We start from the raw sequence: 18,372 nt of genomic DNA, 5'->3' as shown, positions 1-18,372 counted from the left end.
CTGTGGTCATTTGTGCATTGTGCATTGTGCATTTGTGCATTGCGTCGCTTGTGCAAGTCCTCAGAAATTAATTCAGAGTGTCTGTGTGATGCAATACCAGAGTAAAAAGTGGAAGCAGAATAGGACCATTTGACACTGGGACCGTATCTGAATAAATAAACTAGCATTGTGTCTCAAATTGTATACTTATGTACAATTATAGACCATTTTGAGTACTAACCCTAATGGTTTTCCTAGTACAGTTATGGTTTGAATAAAAAAAAAACCCTCAAACCCACAAACCTACTAAAAAGTCCAACAGCAGAACATTTTGAAGAGAAACGGACTTCAGTGTGTTTAACATCGGTGTTCTTGAAATTGCTAAACATTACACTTCGACGAAGAAAGCAGATGAACTGGCTTTGGCGTGCCATCTATTGGACTCCGCTTTTAACCCTCCAGATTTGCATCAGATACACAACGCATGGTGAAAATGAAGTATAATTACGGATGCACTTTCATGAAAAGGAAAAAAACCCCACATTCATTATAGAATTCAGTCAATTTTAATGAGGTTATCTCATACAGTGTGGCAAGTAATAATCTGGAAAGACCTCTGTGATATAACAGTCTTAAACTGGATTTAAAGAGAAGCAAATCAATAAATGAATCACATGAAAATGAATCACATGTAAATGAATCACATGAAAATGTATCACATGAAAATGTATCATACGTAAATGAATCACATGTAAATGAATCACATGAATATGAATCATATGAAAATGAATAAATAAATTAAAAGATAAAAAACCCACATTCATTTACATGAGCACGAGTTAAAGTGTTCATTCATTTGTCCGTATTAGTAAACAAGTAATTAGTAGGGTTGTAGTCAAGACCATTATTGTCAAGTCCAAGACCAGGACTAGCCAAGATCGAGTCAAGACCCAGTCAAAAAGGGATTGAGATCAAGATTGAGTCCAAATGAAATGAAAGTCAGACCAATTTCACATATGCCTCATCAATTTAGCAAAATCTCTTGAGAATAACCTAGAATCCCACAGAACCACTGTTGGCATATAGTTGGGTTACCACTAGAATACAACATGAACATTATATTTTATATATGACTCAAAAGGCCAAGACCATATTTAGCAAGAGCAATGCCCTGGACCATAACAAGTCCAAGTACAAATCCGATAATAATCAGATACAACAGTATCAGATAAATATCAATACAGACAATTCAATAGAGAAAACGTCTCGAGACGGGACATCAGTCCGACAGCCATACTAATTAATAATTAGGCTACAAGTTTGTTTATAATTTAGGAAATAGTTCCAGTTAAATTCATTAGAATATACTGCAGGCAGGTACAAACAAAAAGTAATAACTTCATGCTTAAAAGAACAAATAATTCATCTCTAGTTGAGACCAATTATGAACTAGAGTGACCTGTCAGAGCCAGAAGTGCTGGCGTTGCTACATAATTTATTTATTTATTTATTTTTATTTTATTTATTTATTTTTTTAACACAGTGTTTCTATTATTTCCAACAAACAAATAAAACCCTTTCTGGTTTTATCCATGCCCACTTTGGGTTAAAATCCGAATACAGATACAGATACAAATATTTAGAGCACTGTACAGATACAGATAGTGGCATTGCTTTACACCAAACATACACATGCAGAGACCAGCCTATCATTCCCTGAACACACACACACACACACACACACACACACGCAAACTTGGTTGAATACATTCCTAGGAGGAAATGACAGTAATAAAACAAAGAGTGCAGTATCAAAAACTCATCATCCTGAATCGAGACATCAGCTATTTAAAATAACCAGTGAAATAAATGATGTTAGCAAATCATGTCTATTTTGGAGATCTGATATTAGAAAAGCTGAAAAACAGCTTTAGGTTATTTATGTTCAAGTGGAGGCATGCCAAACGTTGCTGCACTTTTGAAGAGATTGTGAGAGTAACCAGGACTGATGCCATAAACCAAAGCAATATTTTTTCCACATCTCATGTTCCAAAGCTGAAGTTGAACGAATGAAACTACTGAACCACATCTGACTATTGTTGTGGGTTACGTCCCAACCAAACAGTGTGACATTCCACCCTGATTAAAGTGTGATACCAAAGAAAAAACAAACACGTGCCTTTTCTATTTAGACTAAGATTTTTACAATTTTTTTTTTAGCAAATTGTCCATTTCCTTGGCTGTCATTACAAGACGTCTGAACACTCAGCATACTCTTCATCTTGACTTCCTGTTTAGTGGCTTTTGTGCTTGGCACTGTATGCTCTTGGGTATGTTAGTGTGAGTAAAAACACAGCGTTATGGCATAAACACAGGGATTGGGTTAAAGTTAGGGAAATTGTAAATGCGAACGCTACTACGCTACATTTCAAGCTTCTATCTAAAGAGAGATGAGAGCCGACCGCAGGGTAATCAGCCATGTCTGTCCACAAAGCCCAGTGAGAACGTCAAAGACTCAACACAGGAAGAGAGCACAGGGAGCAAAGTGGCTCTACTCCTCATAATGTAAGAGACAGAAAAGAAGGAAAGAAGGATGATAGGGTAAATGTGGCGTGAAGAGAAGAGATGAGACAACAGGAAGAGGTGGAAATTGAGAATTATACAGACTAGAAGAGAAGAAACTAGAAGAAAAGCAAAGAAACAAGAGAAGAGAAGAGAAGAAAAATGACATGAAGAGATTAGAAGAGAAGAGACTAGACGAAAAGCAAAAAGAGAAGAGAAGAGAAGCAAACAGACAGGAGGAAAGAATAAGAGATGTAAAGAGACAAAGATTACAAGCAACAAGGGAAGAAACAACACAAGACTATGTGAGACAAGATGACCAGGAAAAAAAAAGCAAAGATGACAAGCAACAAATTTGAGAAAAGAAAATAGAAATGAGAAGCAGTAATGGAGAAGCAGGTGAATGAAGATACAATCAGAAAAAGAAAGAGATGAAAAAAGAAAAGCTGACAATAGGCAAGACAAGACTCATATTGAGACAAGAAGACATGAGATGAGATGAGATGAGATGAGAAAATACAAGAGAGGAATAGGCACAAGGTACAAGAAAAGATGAGAGGAAATAAAAATGCTGAGAGACTGCACAAAAGTCAATAGTGAGGAAAAAAGAAAAGAAGAGACAAGAAAAAGAAAATGGGAAGAAAAAAAAACATGAACAGACAAGATGAAGATATAAGAGCTGAGACAAGAAGAGCTTGGTAGTGGGTGGGAATTGGCAAGTGACCAAAGTAGGGGGGAGGTTTTGGTGTTACTCGATAATTTTACCCAGTGTGCATTCTGACTCCTAATGACCCAAACTAAACAAATCCACAGCGTTAACTCCAAACCTAATTATATCTCATAAATTAGATGAATCAGATCTTCAGGCTACAAAGTTAATAAAATATATATGAAATCTGCACATACCCAGTAACACAATACATACATGTTTCTATTCCAAATCCAAATCAAATCATCCAGTAACTGTGTCTAATTTCACTCGGGTCATGCTGATGATCTGTCACACTTTTGTACAGTAGGTCAGCCTGTCTGAATCGACTCTTTATCCTTCTCTAGTTGTGTTGTGTTTTGTTCAGCTTTTGTAGGAAACTTACCCATCTCCATTAATGTCCGTCACTGCCACAGTGTATCCAAAATATGAAGCCATCTATTTAAAAAAAACAAAAAACCTTGTGTTACATAAAATCAAATTTCCTCAGTGGAAGAGCCTAGTTACACAGTTTATATTTAGCAAAAAGGGATATATATTATAGTATGTCACAACACAGGATGCATTTAAGGTATTACTAAAATCATTTTAATAACTTTTAGGGAGCAGAAAAGTAAAAAAATAAATAAAAATAAAAGTTCAAAAGTCTGAATCTAAGACCTGTGAGCAACTTATCATTCATTAATAAATTAAATACTTTAATTGTTGGCAAATCACTGTGGTCTACATGGAATAACACACCTACTGATGACATAACATAAATGTCAGCAAAACAGGCTGCAAGAATATAGCCAATTGGAGCTCAAATTGAATGGGCGTCTCTCTGATTGGCTGTGTGAGTCTACTCCACTGGGTTTGTTACACCTAGCCCACCACGTCTCTTCATATCCTTCTCTGTGCTTTTCTGACAACCACTGGTGGTGTTGTTGCATTCGGTTTCACAAAAGTCCAAAATAATCCTCTTTAAAACGTTTAACCACAAATAAGACAATATGGATACCAACAACAAAAACCCTTATATTGCTTTATTTAATCTTTAAAAGCCCATTTATCACTGTTTATATATTAATGCACTCCTTCTAATACATTATTGTTTCTATAGTAACAGCGAATTCACAGGAACTTGTATTGTCGACGGTCCACATAACCAAAGCCTTATAGGAAACAGAATAAAAAATGTGGTGTATATTCAGAGATCTTGTTTAGCTTTCTGTAAGAGGTATGGTTAACATTTTTTGGAAGGAGTCTCCAGTGTCAGCACTTGTAAATGTTTGTCACCTGTATAGCACTTGTATGTGATATTACTTAATGATTACACAGCCTGAACTACAGATTGTGGTTCGTATAAACTTAAACATAGAGGGGTCATCCTGGAAGAGACCAGGGATGTTTCCCTCTATAGGGACAAATGAAGACAAAGGAAGGCAGCAAAATTAAATGCTTCCTAGAGCATAACTGAGACACAAGTTTTTTCCCTTTAGTTTTTCTTCTCAGACAAAGAATACTCAAACATATTGTGTCATAATCTCAGTCACTTTTCTAAAACAAATCACATAGTTTTGGCATTTTCGATATATGCGTATTGTTCAGTCCCTCCAGGATTTTGCGATCGCAGAAATGAACGCAAAATCAAGCGAACACCGCAATATTTGGAGGAGCTTGCAATTTTTTTGAAAATACCACAGATTCTCCAGAGATTTGGGCCAAAACGCTTTCTTTTTTTGAAGCAAAAAAAAGCACAAAAACTCCGCAGGTTGCATCGCAAATTTAGAAAAAAGCAGCAGCAAAATCGAGCATTTTTGGCCGCAGCAATCGCACAAAGCTCTGCACAGTTCTGTACGGACCGACTGTTCATAACAGTATTAGTTTTTCACAGCTAATTAATACATTTCTGGTAGCAGGCTTTTGGACCATACATATGATAGATGGTATGAACTGACCTGCTCTCCAGTAAAATTCTGAATGAGGGTGAGATCTGTGGAGTTTATCACAGCAACCTAAAAAAAAGAGAATCTGATTAACTTAAACGTAAAACGTCATGGTTATGATCCATACACATCCAGACTTATAGTGATGTAATGTAAACGATGTATACGTAACACTTTGTATGGTATCTTCTTAAATGTTACATCAAAATAAAACAATTACAGGAACAAACGCTATGAACAGACGTTTAATAAAACTGAAGCTAGTTTTCCTGACTGCCTATGATGGAATCTAAATCAGATCTAGTAAAGGGCACCCCTCCCCAAACCCCTGATAGTACAGTCCAGCCTGGGAATTCTTTAATAAAAGCTAAAATAACATCCAGATGAGGTGAAGCAGGGTCTTACCTAGAAACACTTACCTAGAAACACACGCCGACCCTAACACGTTGTATTTTTCCATATGGTGGGCTTGAAATCCTCACACACTGTCCTCATCAACATTCAAACCCAAGTTCATGACACCACACGTAATTAGATGCTATGGTATTTTCTAACCATTGTTGGTGCATCACTGCCTTCCTTGAGCAAATAACTCATATCACACACATCTTCACGCACTTCCTTTTTCATCCCCACACCCTTAGCTGTGTCTGCCCTTTCCTGTCTGGTTGAATTGACCTCTGACTCCTGTGACAGAAGGATAATCAGAGCAAGAGACAGAGCGAGAAACGAAACATGAGAGAAACAAATAGTGTAGTTTGTGCTTACATAACCGAAGTTCTGCGCTCCTCGTGGAACTCCTGCTACCAATTCTGCAGAGAAAACAATCGCTTAGATAAATATATAGAACACAAACACAAACTTGAGAAACTGACACATATGCCATAGCTTTCTACACTTGAGAGTTTTTTTTTTGTGGAAAAAACATAGAATATGTACAACCTACTGGTGTGAATTTCTCGTGGAACAGAACTTTGAGTCTTTTTCTGTATAACACACACACACATACGCACACACAGCTGGCAGATGTTCTCACTGACATCTTCAACATCTCCCTGAGCAGCTCCATCGTTCCAATGTGCTTCAAGGCTACCACCATTGGCCCCATGCCGAAGAAGTCTTTAGTGTCCTGCCTACCTACGTTCGAATGCTGTTCATCGACTTCAGTTCAGCATTCAACACCTGATTGGAAAGCTGAACCTACTGGGTCTGAATACCTCCATTTGCAACTGGATCCTGGACTTCCTGACTGGGAGACCTCAGTCAGTTCGGATCGGGAACAGCATCTCCAGCACCACCACACTAAGCACGGGGCCCCTCAGGGCTGTGTGCTCATTCCACTGCTGTTCACTCTGCTGATGCACAGCTCCAATCACATCATCAAGTTCTCCGATGACACGACCGTAGTGGGTTTCATCAGCAAGAACGACGAGTCAGCATACAGAGAGGCGGTGATGCACCGGCTAACAACCTGTCTCTGAATGTGGACAAAATGAAAGAGATGGTTGTTGACTTCAGGAGAGCACGGAGTGACCACTCTCCGCTGAACATCAACAGCTCCTCCGTGGTGATCGTCAAGAACACCAAATTCCTTGGTGTTCACCTGATGGAGAACCTCACCTGGTTCCTCAACACCAGCTCCATAGCCAAGAAAGCCCAGCAGCATCTCTACTTACTGCAAAGGCTGAAAAAAGCCCATCTCCCAACCCTCATCCTCACCAAATTCTACAGATGAACTATTGAGAGCATCCTGAGCAGCTGCATCACTGCCTGGTTCAGAAATTGCACCTTATCGGTTCTCAAGACTCTGTAGCGGATAGTGAGGACAGCTGAGAAGATTTCTGGGGTCTCTCTTCCCTCCATCATACACTTTTACACCAGAGGCTGCATCTGCAAATCCACCAGCATTGTGGATGACCCCACATACCCCTCACACACACTCTTCACCCTCCTGCCGTCTGGAAAAAGGTACCAAAGCGTTCGGGCCCTCACAACCAGACTGTGTAACAGCTTCTTCCCCCAAGCCATCAGACTCCTCAATACTCAGAGATTGGACTGACACACACACACGCACACACACACACACACACACACACACACACACACACACACACAACAGTGAGGTGTGGATAGTCACTCATTCTCATATAAATATTTCCGAGAGTGAGACAGACACATAGACAGACAAAGTGAGAGACCGGCTAAAAGACTGAGAGACTGATTGCTGATGGATGAATTCAGTGATAGGAAAGGAGTGTGCGTGTGAGTTAGTGTGTGAGTCAGTCTGTGTGTGTCTGTGACAGTAGATGTGACAGTATGTGTTTGATGTCTGGTGAAAGTCTGGCTTTGATTGGCTGAGGAAGTGCTCTATAATTTGGGCTGCAGCATTACAAAAGCGGAACACAAGTCAATGAAGCACTAATTCTACCACCCACAGAGCCTGCCACACACACACACACACACACACACACTATTATGTCTTGGCTAAGGGACTACATTTGGGGAAACAGGAAACAAACATTTGTTCTAAAATGCTCCTTGCAGCTACGTCTAACTCGACTATGAACTTTACTACAATAACAAACGTGTGTGTGTGTGTGTGTGTGTGTGTGTGTGTGTGTGTGTGTGACAGACAAATGGAGAGAATTTTCACCTTGCTGTGAATCACCAGTGAACTCTCCCACAGCTACAGAGTATCCTGATGGACAGAAGGAAAAGAAAGAGAGTGAGTAACACACACACACACACACACACACACACACACACACACACAGGAGGTTCAGTTATAGCTTTCAAAATCTGGACTCAGATCTGTTCCACTGGGTTCAACAATTAGATACATTTTGTATCATAATTAGACCGTTTCACATTTATATTAAAATTGCAGTTACATTCAGGTTAACATTATTTACGCTTGTTTTAGAAACCCATGTAATTAAATAAAAAAAATCCCATGGAATAGAAACCCATGTAATTCAAGCTTACAGGCTTAAAACTGTAATAACTGAGTAACAACGATCAGAACTGGAACTGTTGTCATCACTTCATTAAAAAGATGCAAAATCATTGCTACAGCATATGGCAACCAGTTATAAACCACACACACAGTGACACACACAAAACACATACACAACCACACACACAGAGCCCTCTATTACCCAGGTAGCTGTCGTCATAGATGTCTGAGGCGGCTGATGTCTGTTTCTCTCCCTGCACCTTTCGGAGAATTGCCTTCAAAGAGTAGCCATTCAAGATTTCCGCTACTCCTGCTGTGATCACTTGACCTACACACGCACACGCACACACACACACACACACACACACGCACACACTATGAGTTAATATATTCCGTACAGAAGAGTGCAACCATGTACACATAGTATATGCAGCTGTGTGTGCATGTGACTAAAACTACTTATGTGAACATGATTCACAAATGATTGCTTTGTCTAGTTTACATGTTTGCTCTGGTTCACACCTCCTACATGTGGCTAATGCTGAGTTAAGCTTACCTCAGAAGTGGTCATTTTTCAACCATTGTGCCTTTCGAGCTACAAAGTGTAAAAACAAAAACAAAAACAAAGCAAAACCAAAAAAACTCAAACAAAAACCCACTGGTGCCTCCATGTTCATCTTTTGTTGCTATCTGGCATATTTAGCATACATAGCTATCGGCTATCTATCTAGTAGCAATCTAGCCAGCTAACTGTGATGAGCGATGTAACCTTCTCAAAACAGCCAACTGTATCATCAGTTTTATAATATGTCTGTACATTGATAAAACTAAAGTAAATACTAGTATATACAGCTTAACTTGGTTCAAAGTAAAGAAGTGCTACTTTGTTTACTGTTGATGATGTGAGCAGCCATGTTGATTTTAAGTCACTTGCTGAAGTTGGGGTTGAGAAAACCTTCCCTAGTTTCTGAGTAGGAATTCCAAGTTGAAGCAAGCTATAGTTACGGAGCTCGGAGTTTTAGTTGAACGCAGCATAATGCCGGAGATTCAGGCTTGAAGATGTTGTTGAAGATGCTGTTGTTTAAAATACTTATACAGGCATGTGAAAAAATAAGTACATCCCAAGACTTCTTTTTGCATCAGAAGGTCTGCTCTTGGGCTGAATTTGCTGGAACGGGCCGGTCCTGGACAAAGTGACAAAGTCGTTTGAAATCTGCGCCATTTGTAGATTATTTTCCTTACAGTGATTCCTTATGATGAATTTAAAATAATTTGGAGATCTTTTTAAATCCCTTGCCAGACCCACAGGCATCCACAACCTTTGTTCTGAAGGCCTTATAGATCTCTTTAGATCTTGGCATGATGACACCACACACCTCAGTAACACAGGGAACACCAGACACTAGATATGAGAGGGGTATAAATAAGACCGGTTCCACCTGCACTCCCTAAGCAGGTTCTAATCACTGGCACCCAATCATATACACCTGATTCTAATTTTATGGATTTGAAGGTGTGATAAATGTAGGGGTGTACTTACTTATTCCATGTGACTGTTTTTTTGTTAACTGAAATTGTGAAAATTGCTACAAAAGTGTATCGACTTTATTAATATGCGCTGTTTCAAAGAGGATTGAATGTTTGCTTATCCGAATATGTCAAAAAAGCCAACAATTTCCATGGGGTGTACTTATTTTTTCACATGACTGTATGTACTTCTTACAGATAACAGTGTGTCATACAGTGCTAGAACCATATGAGCAAGCCTATTTAAAACGCTGAACAACTCGATATGGTCTGCAGTTGGTGTGTGACTATTTAGTCATGTACAGCTTTTTTTACTTAATGTAAAACTAAAAAAAAAAAAAAACTAACTCTGGACACCAAAGACATTTCTAATTGGCTACATTTGTGGGGGTAGAAAACATTGTGCAAATTTTATTTTTGGCCAAACCGTTCTTTAAAGTAAAGAAAGAGTCTGTATTTGCGCTGGGAGATAGAGAGAGATTACATTACCCTCCTCCTCTAAAGGTTAGACAAACTCATTATTCTCTTTTATTAGTAAAGCTGCAGGCTGTCCTGGGACCCCGTCATTAATCTCTTTAAGTGTGTGTGTGTGTGTGTGTGTGTGTGTGTGTGTGTGTGTGTGTGTGTGTGCATGTTTTATAGGAACAAATGTCCCCAGAAGAATAGGAATATCTGAAAGTTTTGACCATGTGGGGACATTTGGCCGGTGCCTAAAATATCCTCACAAGGATAGTAAAGCTGAGTGCATTTTACACTAATTTAAAAACTGAGGATCACGTTACAGATTTTAATCACTTGCATTCAGGTGTCTGGTGGAAGTAGGAGTGTGCACACTACACATGAGTTCGCAAATGAAGCGTTCACCTGGAGATAACCTGACAAAATTAATAAGAGAGTCTTTGTGGCATTGTTACTATTTTTGATGAAAACAAGAAAAGAGAAATAAGAGGAAACTGTAGAGGAAATATGGGTTGGGTAGACATGTAGTGGAGAGGATTGATTGCTCTGCAAAGAGAACCAGAGGTACAGTGCAAAAAAGTAGCTATTTTTATACTGTGCATTGCCAGGAATCATGGTTTTTTTTTGGTGTTTTGCAGCCACTTGGGTATGACATGACATGCCAAATCATTTCTTGTCAAAGCAAAATTATTGTTCTTATATATTGTCCTTGCCCTCCCACAAAATATATGATAAACAGGATTCAGGGATCTGCTGCGCATGACAGCAGATGAATTTGATTTCCTCTCGGACTCTAAATGATTCATCACCGAGAAAATCAAACATTCTTGAAAATATCAGAGGGCGGACTGATTGGTGATGATTCCCCCAAAATGATTCGGTGACTTGGAAATCGGGGCTAAAAATGTGTCATGTGCACTAGGCTTAAGGAAAGCGCTCGTATGTGTCCATTATTAGTATAGTCCACACTAGTATAAAAAAAAATACTTTATATACTCAAAGTTTATAACTAGGCTCATAATAGTTCATAACAGACATTATTTATAAGCTTTGTAAATTCCTTAAAGCATTGTAAACATGTTACAGTTCATCATAAGGGACTTTACCTTGTTATATGTAACTCTGGCAATACTTTTAGGTTCACCTTATAATAATTATTACACGTTACTAAAGCACTATATGATAGTGTTCAAGTTTATAAAATATTTACAAGCACTTTAAGCAATTTGTAAAGAATTTCAAACAGTTATGATGATTTATGAGTTCAAGCCTCATAGAAACTATTAGGAAAATACCATTAAAATAAATTACACAGTGTGTTACAGTGCACACACTATCGTGGAGGAGGTAAACACCCTCCATCTTGCAGCTCATATTTCTGTTGTTTCCTTCTCCATGGGGCAAGCACCTCTTTAAAAAGCCAGAGATGCAAAGTTCAGGTCAGGATGGATGGCCGGAGCATGGAGAAGAGGACGGGGGCAGACTTCAAAGTGTCAACAAAATTAAGTGTGTGTGTAAGAACAGTGGTCAAATGATAAAATATTTCAACGGCGAGAATGGGTTTACACAGTGGACACACAGTGGTTATGCTTAACTGTACTGTTTAGGCCAAAAAAATCCCTCATATTATGAGTAATTTTATATAAGATCACTTGATTACTATAATAGTTTACATTATTGCAATAGTTTCAATAGTACATATACTACAACATACAACATTCAATTCCAATTCAATTCGGTTTCATTTGTATAACATGCTTAACAGTAGATATTGTCACAAAACAGCTTTACAGAAATCCAAAATCCCTATAATAACTTAAGGAAGAAAAGAAAACCGCTACAAATGTACACTGTAAAGTCAGACATGAGTAAGTGTGCTGAAAGGATAATCAGTATGAGTATACATCCTGGAATGAGCACAGGACAGTCTTTATGATTATAGCAGCAATTCTTAGGAACAGTATTCAAGTGAAATTGTCCACTGAAGCAAAGATGACAATTCGACATAAACTGTTTTTGGATATATAGATCTAATTGCACTACTGGCTTTGCTGTCTTTACAGTAAAAACCCCATTGTATTACTAGTTAAAAGTTAAAAGTTATTGATCATAAGTTGTTGATTTGACCAGAAGGCAACCTTGTGTATAAATCTCAAGTATGGATGGAATAAACATCGATAATAAACATTTAATTTATTTGGTATATGCTTGATAGTGATTTTAATCCAATAGACTTTTTAAAAATGGCAATAGTTTGTGATTTCTTTAAACCAAATGGACAGCATCTTACCTCAAATCTATCCCCTGAGACACAGAAAGCATAAGAGAAACTAGGGCTTAAGTGGGTTTACGTTCATCGTTGTTTCAGGGAAAATCCAATTTTATAAACACTGTTATAAACAGGATTCAGTAATATATTAAGGTAGACAGGATAGATTACTATATTAATTTACTTACAGCAATATACCTCCAACTATCACAGTGCAGTAATTATTTGTGGACAGTAGTGGCCCAGCCATTAAAGGAAAAATCCACCGTTAACAACTTAGATTGACCTTTATAATTAATATGTGATCCAAGATTTATTTTGTAATTAAATGTGACTTTGATTAGACTTTTCTAGCCTAAACTTCTTTCATCAACATGTTGGTGTATTTTTTTTACTTTGGCTAATAGTTTCTTACATTACCCGCTATGCCATTCCTGAGTGGAATTTAGCCCTTGCTTCAGATCTACCTGAAGAAAGCAATGCAGCGGTGCTTTAGTCCTTTAGGTTGTCTATTGTAGCTATCTCACTTCCTCAGTTCTGTAGACTCTGCTCAAACAGATCTACTTTTAAAGCTTCACCTTTCATGCCAATACCGCTGTCAACACCAGTCTCATAGATCTCACAGATCACTAACTAGCCGATCCAAGTCTCTTCTGTAAGTTAATGCAACTGTGTCATATTGCTGCATTGCATTCTGGGACTTTGTTTCTAACCTTTGCTGATTCCATTGAATTTCTCATTACTATGATATTGAACGTTGCTGGAAAATGGTGAGTAAAGAAGAGCTTGCTCTTTTGGTTTTATGCGATAACAGTGGAACCTGACTGTTACTGTATCACATGTTTGAGATCAGTGAAAGTGTCTCCTATTAAACACCAATTACACTAACAAAGACTCCCTGTGACATCAACAGGACACACAACCACTACATGTTCTATGAATGAGGCAGTTACATTGCTACGTTCTTCTTGCATTACAAGTGGCATGTGAATTTCAATACTTTTTATGCCAAGTGGTTGCACAAATTTGATTAATCTGCAGTCAGATTTATATTTAAGCTGAATTTACAATACTTTTTGGTTATGATCAGCTTTATTATATTGAGAAGAGGTTACGTCTAGCTAGTCATTTCAACTATAATCATGTTTTGTTTACATTGAATTAATTGTACTTGGTTGGTAGGCCAAATAATTCCTGATAATAATTTTCTGGAATTTGTGAAATGAATGCAATGAACTAATGTGTGAGCATTAACCTTTATGAACCCGGATGAGGCAGAAGAAGAAGAGCTGGCATCTTCTCATAATAGTTTAATGATTGGAAACATTAAGAGTTTAAAAATGTATTGTAATCCCATGTTCCAGTTCTTGTTCTCTCTCATACATATAACTGATGATAGCGCGAGAAATGTGGGGGGCCTGTGGATCGGCTTCATTTACATGCATCTGTTCACACACACATGGCTGCAATTATCCAACAATTTGTATTTATCATTGTACAAACAAACATGCATGCACACACTCGCACACATACACGCACAGGCCATATTTTTCTGACTTAGTTAGACGCTGTTACGAAATCCTGACCCTTGTCACATTCTTGTGCTGTCAAAAGCAGACACCTTTCTAATAGCAACCCTCACATTAAAAACTATTACAGGCGAGACAGTTCAAGGTTATAGAAACGCTATACATACTCTATATACACATCTGTCTTCTTATGGTGGATTAAGTGGAACTAAAAGCTTAAGTAATGAAAGAAATACAAGCATTGTCCATCAGCGGCCTGTCATTAAAGCATAAATCCTCAGAGCATATTGACCATAAAGCCAAGCTCTTTTTGCTAGTTTAAGCCCTACAGTTAGCTACTGTATGCCCACAGCCCATTTCTAATCATCATTCATGCATTCACTGTGAAGAAACACAACTCTGTGACTCACAAGTCAGTTTCTGATTGGTCGAGCAGCAGGAGTGATGAAATTGGGAACACAACCAAAATTCACTTGGACTGCTGTGCTAATAAATGTCACAGGATAGTGACACATCGTTCTAAATATCTTTCCAGTTCTGCTATACAGGGCAAGCAGTAGGATTTTTCCATTATTTTGGCAAAGATCTGAATTCTAGGATTCCCTTGAATCAATTTTGAATAGCTTTTTGTCCATAGAGACTGATTATAGATTTGATGGACTCAACAAATGGATGGAGGTATAATTGACAGAAAAAAAATATATTGTCTTACCTTGCCAGTAGAAGCTCCCTGGTCCTCCTAGTACTAATGTCCCGTCCTGAGGACATACAAGGAAAAAAATGAAGAAATGTAAATATCCGAATTAAAAAATCTGAATGAGGTAAGCAATATTCAACCTATATTTTATTAAACGTGTCAAGAAAATATAGATTTTAAATCCATAAATCCATCATGAAAATATATTTCCAGATTTTATAAAACTACACTGGACATTGTTCAAGAAAGTAATTTACAAGCCTTCACATGGCTGAAAAGAAAACTGTTCTCAAAGTGCTTCATACTTCACAACCTGGTGTGTGGAAAATGCATTAATATTGTTAGAGCTCTGCATGGTTAAGTTTAATAAATGCATCACTGATTATAATGGTAGAGAAAGTATCAAAATGAACATTCTATCTACAGTATGTGATTGTGTAACTTTACAATGCTTGTGTATACATGAGTGTACACAATCAGATATTTGGTTATAATTAACCCTTTAAACCCCCTATACTCAGATACTCCTCACACTCTTATAACTACAGACGATAGTGTTGGGTTCAAAACCATATTAGCCAATACTGAGTCAAGACTAAGACCATAGCCAATGGAGTCCGAACCAAGAGTGAGTATGGGATTATCATTTTGTACAAATAAGTACACAGGACATACAGTACATATGACATGTTAAGGATAACCCAATCTTCTAGCAAGTTCTGCAGTGTAATCCTACTTAATATCATTGCTACATAAGGCATACTTTTTTTTTTTTTACATAAAGCATAATCGCTAGGTTTTTGTTTTATTAAAAGGAATGCAACAGGAAGCAGTATAGCACATGTAAAGATTTGCAAATCAAAGCACATTTCCTTTGATCTAAGCACACAGCAGGTAAATAAAATTCATTAAATACAAGATGTCGTTTTGCCTCACTTTCCTGAGACCAAATACAGCTGTGCATTACTAATACTTGTATGATACTATTTTGATAGAGTAAAATTCCACCCGGGTATATGGTAAGACCGAGACCATTGATTTGTGGTCTCAAGACCGGTCTCAAAATCAAGACAGGCTCAAGTACCATAACACTAGTAACTTCACTATTAGTTTCATTGTAGTTATTGAATAAGTCATGTTATATGACAGCGATGTTGAATTCTCACTTCTGATTGGTCAGAAGGTGTGTATATTCAGGTATATACATACACACAGGTATGTTGTATGGAGGATGCTCCACATAAATAGGTTAAAAACCATGTGGAATTGTTGATATTGTGATTTTTTCTGTGAGGAGATGTTTATTTAACGTTTTTAGAAGGAATCTCCAGTAGATGCACTTTAAGTTCTCTTATTTATAATTTCTCTGTAATGTGTAATCTACATTCATTTTCTCTTATTAAATCAAACAGAGGAAAACAGAGAGGTTGGGGAGGAAACAACTGCTTTATAGCTGCTATAACATAAGTGATAACAGGAAGTAACTTGCTTCATGGACGTTCCATAACATTACAAGTAACTAGAAATGGATAAAAAAGTACAATGTGTCATTCTTTAATAAATTAAAAATTGTAAACATTGGCAACTTGCTGTGTTATAAGTAATAAATCACTCCGGGGGGTATTTATAGGAAAATATTTAAAGGAAAATAATCCATTTCAGTGTGGTAATGGAATCACACCACCCTATTATTGTTGATTTTTGTACTCTTTACATAGTTACTGAATAATAAAGTTTTACATGAAAAGAGCCGAAGACCACATCGGGTTCCACTTCCATCAGTGAAGAACAGGAATCTGAATCTACAGTGGGCACAGGCTCAAGAAATGTGGATAGATAAATATTGGAAAAACATCACCTAATCTTGAATTCTGCTGCGACTTTGAGAATTTGGTGCCAAGAGTAAGAATCCATGGACCTGTATAGCCTTGTGTTAAAATTTCAGGATGGTACCGGTGGTGTTATTTGTGAGGAATGTTTTCTTGCATTGCATTGGGCCCCTTAATACCAATCGAGCATGCCACAGTCTATTGTTTAGTGTATGTGTGTCTACAGACTGTGTAGCATCTGAGTACCTGCCCCTGGACAACTCCCTACATCTCCAACGTGTCCATCTCATGTCCTAACTGGTAAATTGATTCACCTCAACAATCTCATTTGAAATGAGTCAAAAAAATGTATGTGTGTTTTATGAGAAAATAGTGTTTTAAGGCTTCGTACAGCCCATCTGGGTGTCCCAGCTGCTAATTTGGGGTGAAGGATAGGGCAAATGCATTGACATTACTTATGTGTGAAGGTTAAAATGATGTGTGTGTGCATCTGGACTATGTTAGCGCTGACACACACTGACGACAGACTAACAGGAGAGTGAATAAATATGTATCACTGAGGACAGGAAGAGAGACGTACAATTTGTCTACATACGCACGAAAGAAAATACAGTTATATTAAGAAAAGGGAGATGGCAAGGGTAAGAGAAAGACATTGAAGGAAAGGAGGCCTCTTCCTGCTTTAGGAAGAGGTCAGAGGTCAGAATGATTTATCCATCTCTCTCTCCTTCTCCTTTTTTTTTTCTTTTGCTCCTTAACCCTTTTCAATACATTTGTTATATTGTTCTCATGATACAGAGAGGACGCAGCGAGGAAGAGATGGGAGGAAAGAAGGGATAAAGCTGACTTTCTCAATAAAGAGCGAAATTGTGAGCTTTTGTAGATGGGGATGGAGTGTAAATAGGTTTGGTAGGCGGACTAGATCTGATACGCTGCTGCTACTTGCTCTGATAGTCATATACAGACATAGAAAGAAGAGAAGCATGCTCCTGCTGCAAAGGATAGTGGCACGTATAGGTTGTAGGTTGGTTGGGATTATAAGGGTTACGTGGGCGGAGAAGCGAGGCTGTTGTGTGGTGTTGAGGTAGCCAATCAGTGCTCAGACAGAGTTTCATGACTGAACTGGGCATTTATATCATTTATAGGTTTATTCAGGTGTACTGTGTGAAGGGGATATGATTATCTGATGATCCTATAGCTTCTTTTGACCAAAAAGGGCTTGAGTAAGTTGTCTGCCATATTGTTTTTTTATTAGCTTGCTACATTTAACAATGGGAATATCCTCTGGCAATCAATAAACATAAAAATAAGGCTTAATTATTTTTTTTAAGCTTGCATACTATTTTGCTACACACTCAAATGTATTTACTTTTTCTTCATAAAAAAGAGTACATACTTTTTGTGCATAGTATAAGTAGGTGTAATGAGATGCAGGAAAAGACTTGGCACTTTCTGGTTTCTCAGTAACATGGAAGGCTACTTTAACTGTCTTCTTAACTTAAAAAAAGAGCGCCTGGTGAGAGAATGACTGTTTATAGTTGTTATAAAGTTCCGTAACATTAAATGTAACTATAAACAGTTAAACTTCTGAAGTGTCATTCATTAATAAATGTAAAATTGTAATCAGTGGAAAACTGCTGTGGTATGAGAGGAATAAATACTTCAGGACATGTTATTATAGGGAAATAATCAACTTCAAGGTGGTAACTCATAGTCGCCTAGAATTATTCTTCCCTACTAGTCTGTGTAATTCCTTCCCATTTGCTCCCAGCTTTATAGCTTCTTCTCTTGTTAGCTTTCTAGTTTTGACCTTGGCCCTTTTTCTTATTCAGCTATGGATTTGCCCTCATGTGTGATGTTTTCTGAAGTGTCCAAAATAATATCATTTGTGTTGAATATTGCAGTATATCATATAAAATCTTATCAGC

At 37.7% G+C, this 18,372-nt stretch overlaps 1 protein-coding gene across 1 annotated transcript in view; it reads right to left on the bottom strand.

Annotated features, from left to right (window-relative positions):
* itga8 (integrin, alpha 8) overlaps positions 1-18,372 on the bottom strand; it is a 109,384-nt gene that overhangs the window by 77,906 nt on the left and 13,106 nt on the right. The window contains exons 6-11 of the mRNA XM_053611348.1: positions 14,631-14,676; positions 8,337-8,462; positions 7,832-7,876; positions 5,947-5,990; positions 5,191-5,247; positions 3,636-3,688 (exon numbers count right to left, since the gene is read on the bottom strand). Coding sequence (XP_053467323.1) covers positions 3,636-3,688; positions 5,191-5,247; positions 5,947-5,990; positions 7,832-7,876; positions 8,337-8,462; positions 14,631-14,676 — 371 coding nt within the window. The remainder of the gene's footprint in view (positions 1-3,635; positions 3,689-5,190; positions 5,248-5,946; positions 5,991-7,831; positions 7,877-8,336; positions 8,463-14,630; positions 14,677-18,372) is intronic.

This window comes from Ictalurus furcatus, chromosome 23 (assembly GCF_023375685.1).
Source record: "Ictalurus furcatus strain D&B chromosome 23, Billie_1.0, whole genome shotgun sequence".
In the NCBI taxonomy this organism is placed as follows: domain Eukaryota; kingdom Metazoa; phylum Chordata; class Actinopteri; order Siluriformes; family Ictaluridae; genus Ictalurus; species Ictalurus furcatus.
This window is presented reverse-complemented; position numbering and strand designations above follow the sequence as displayed.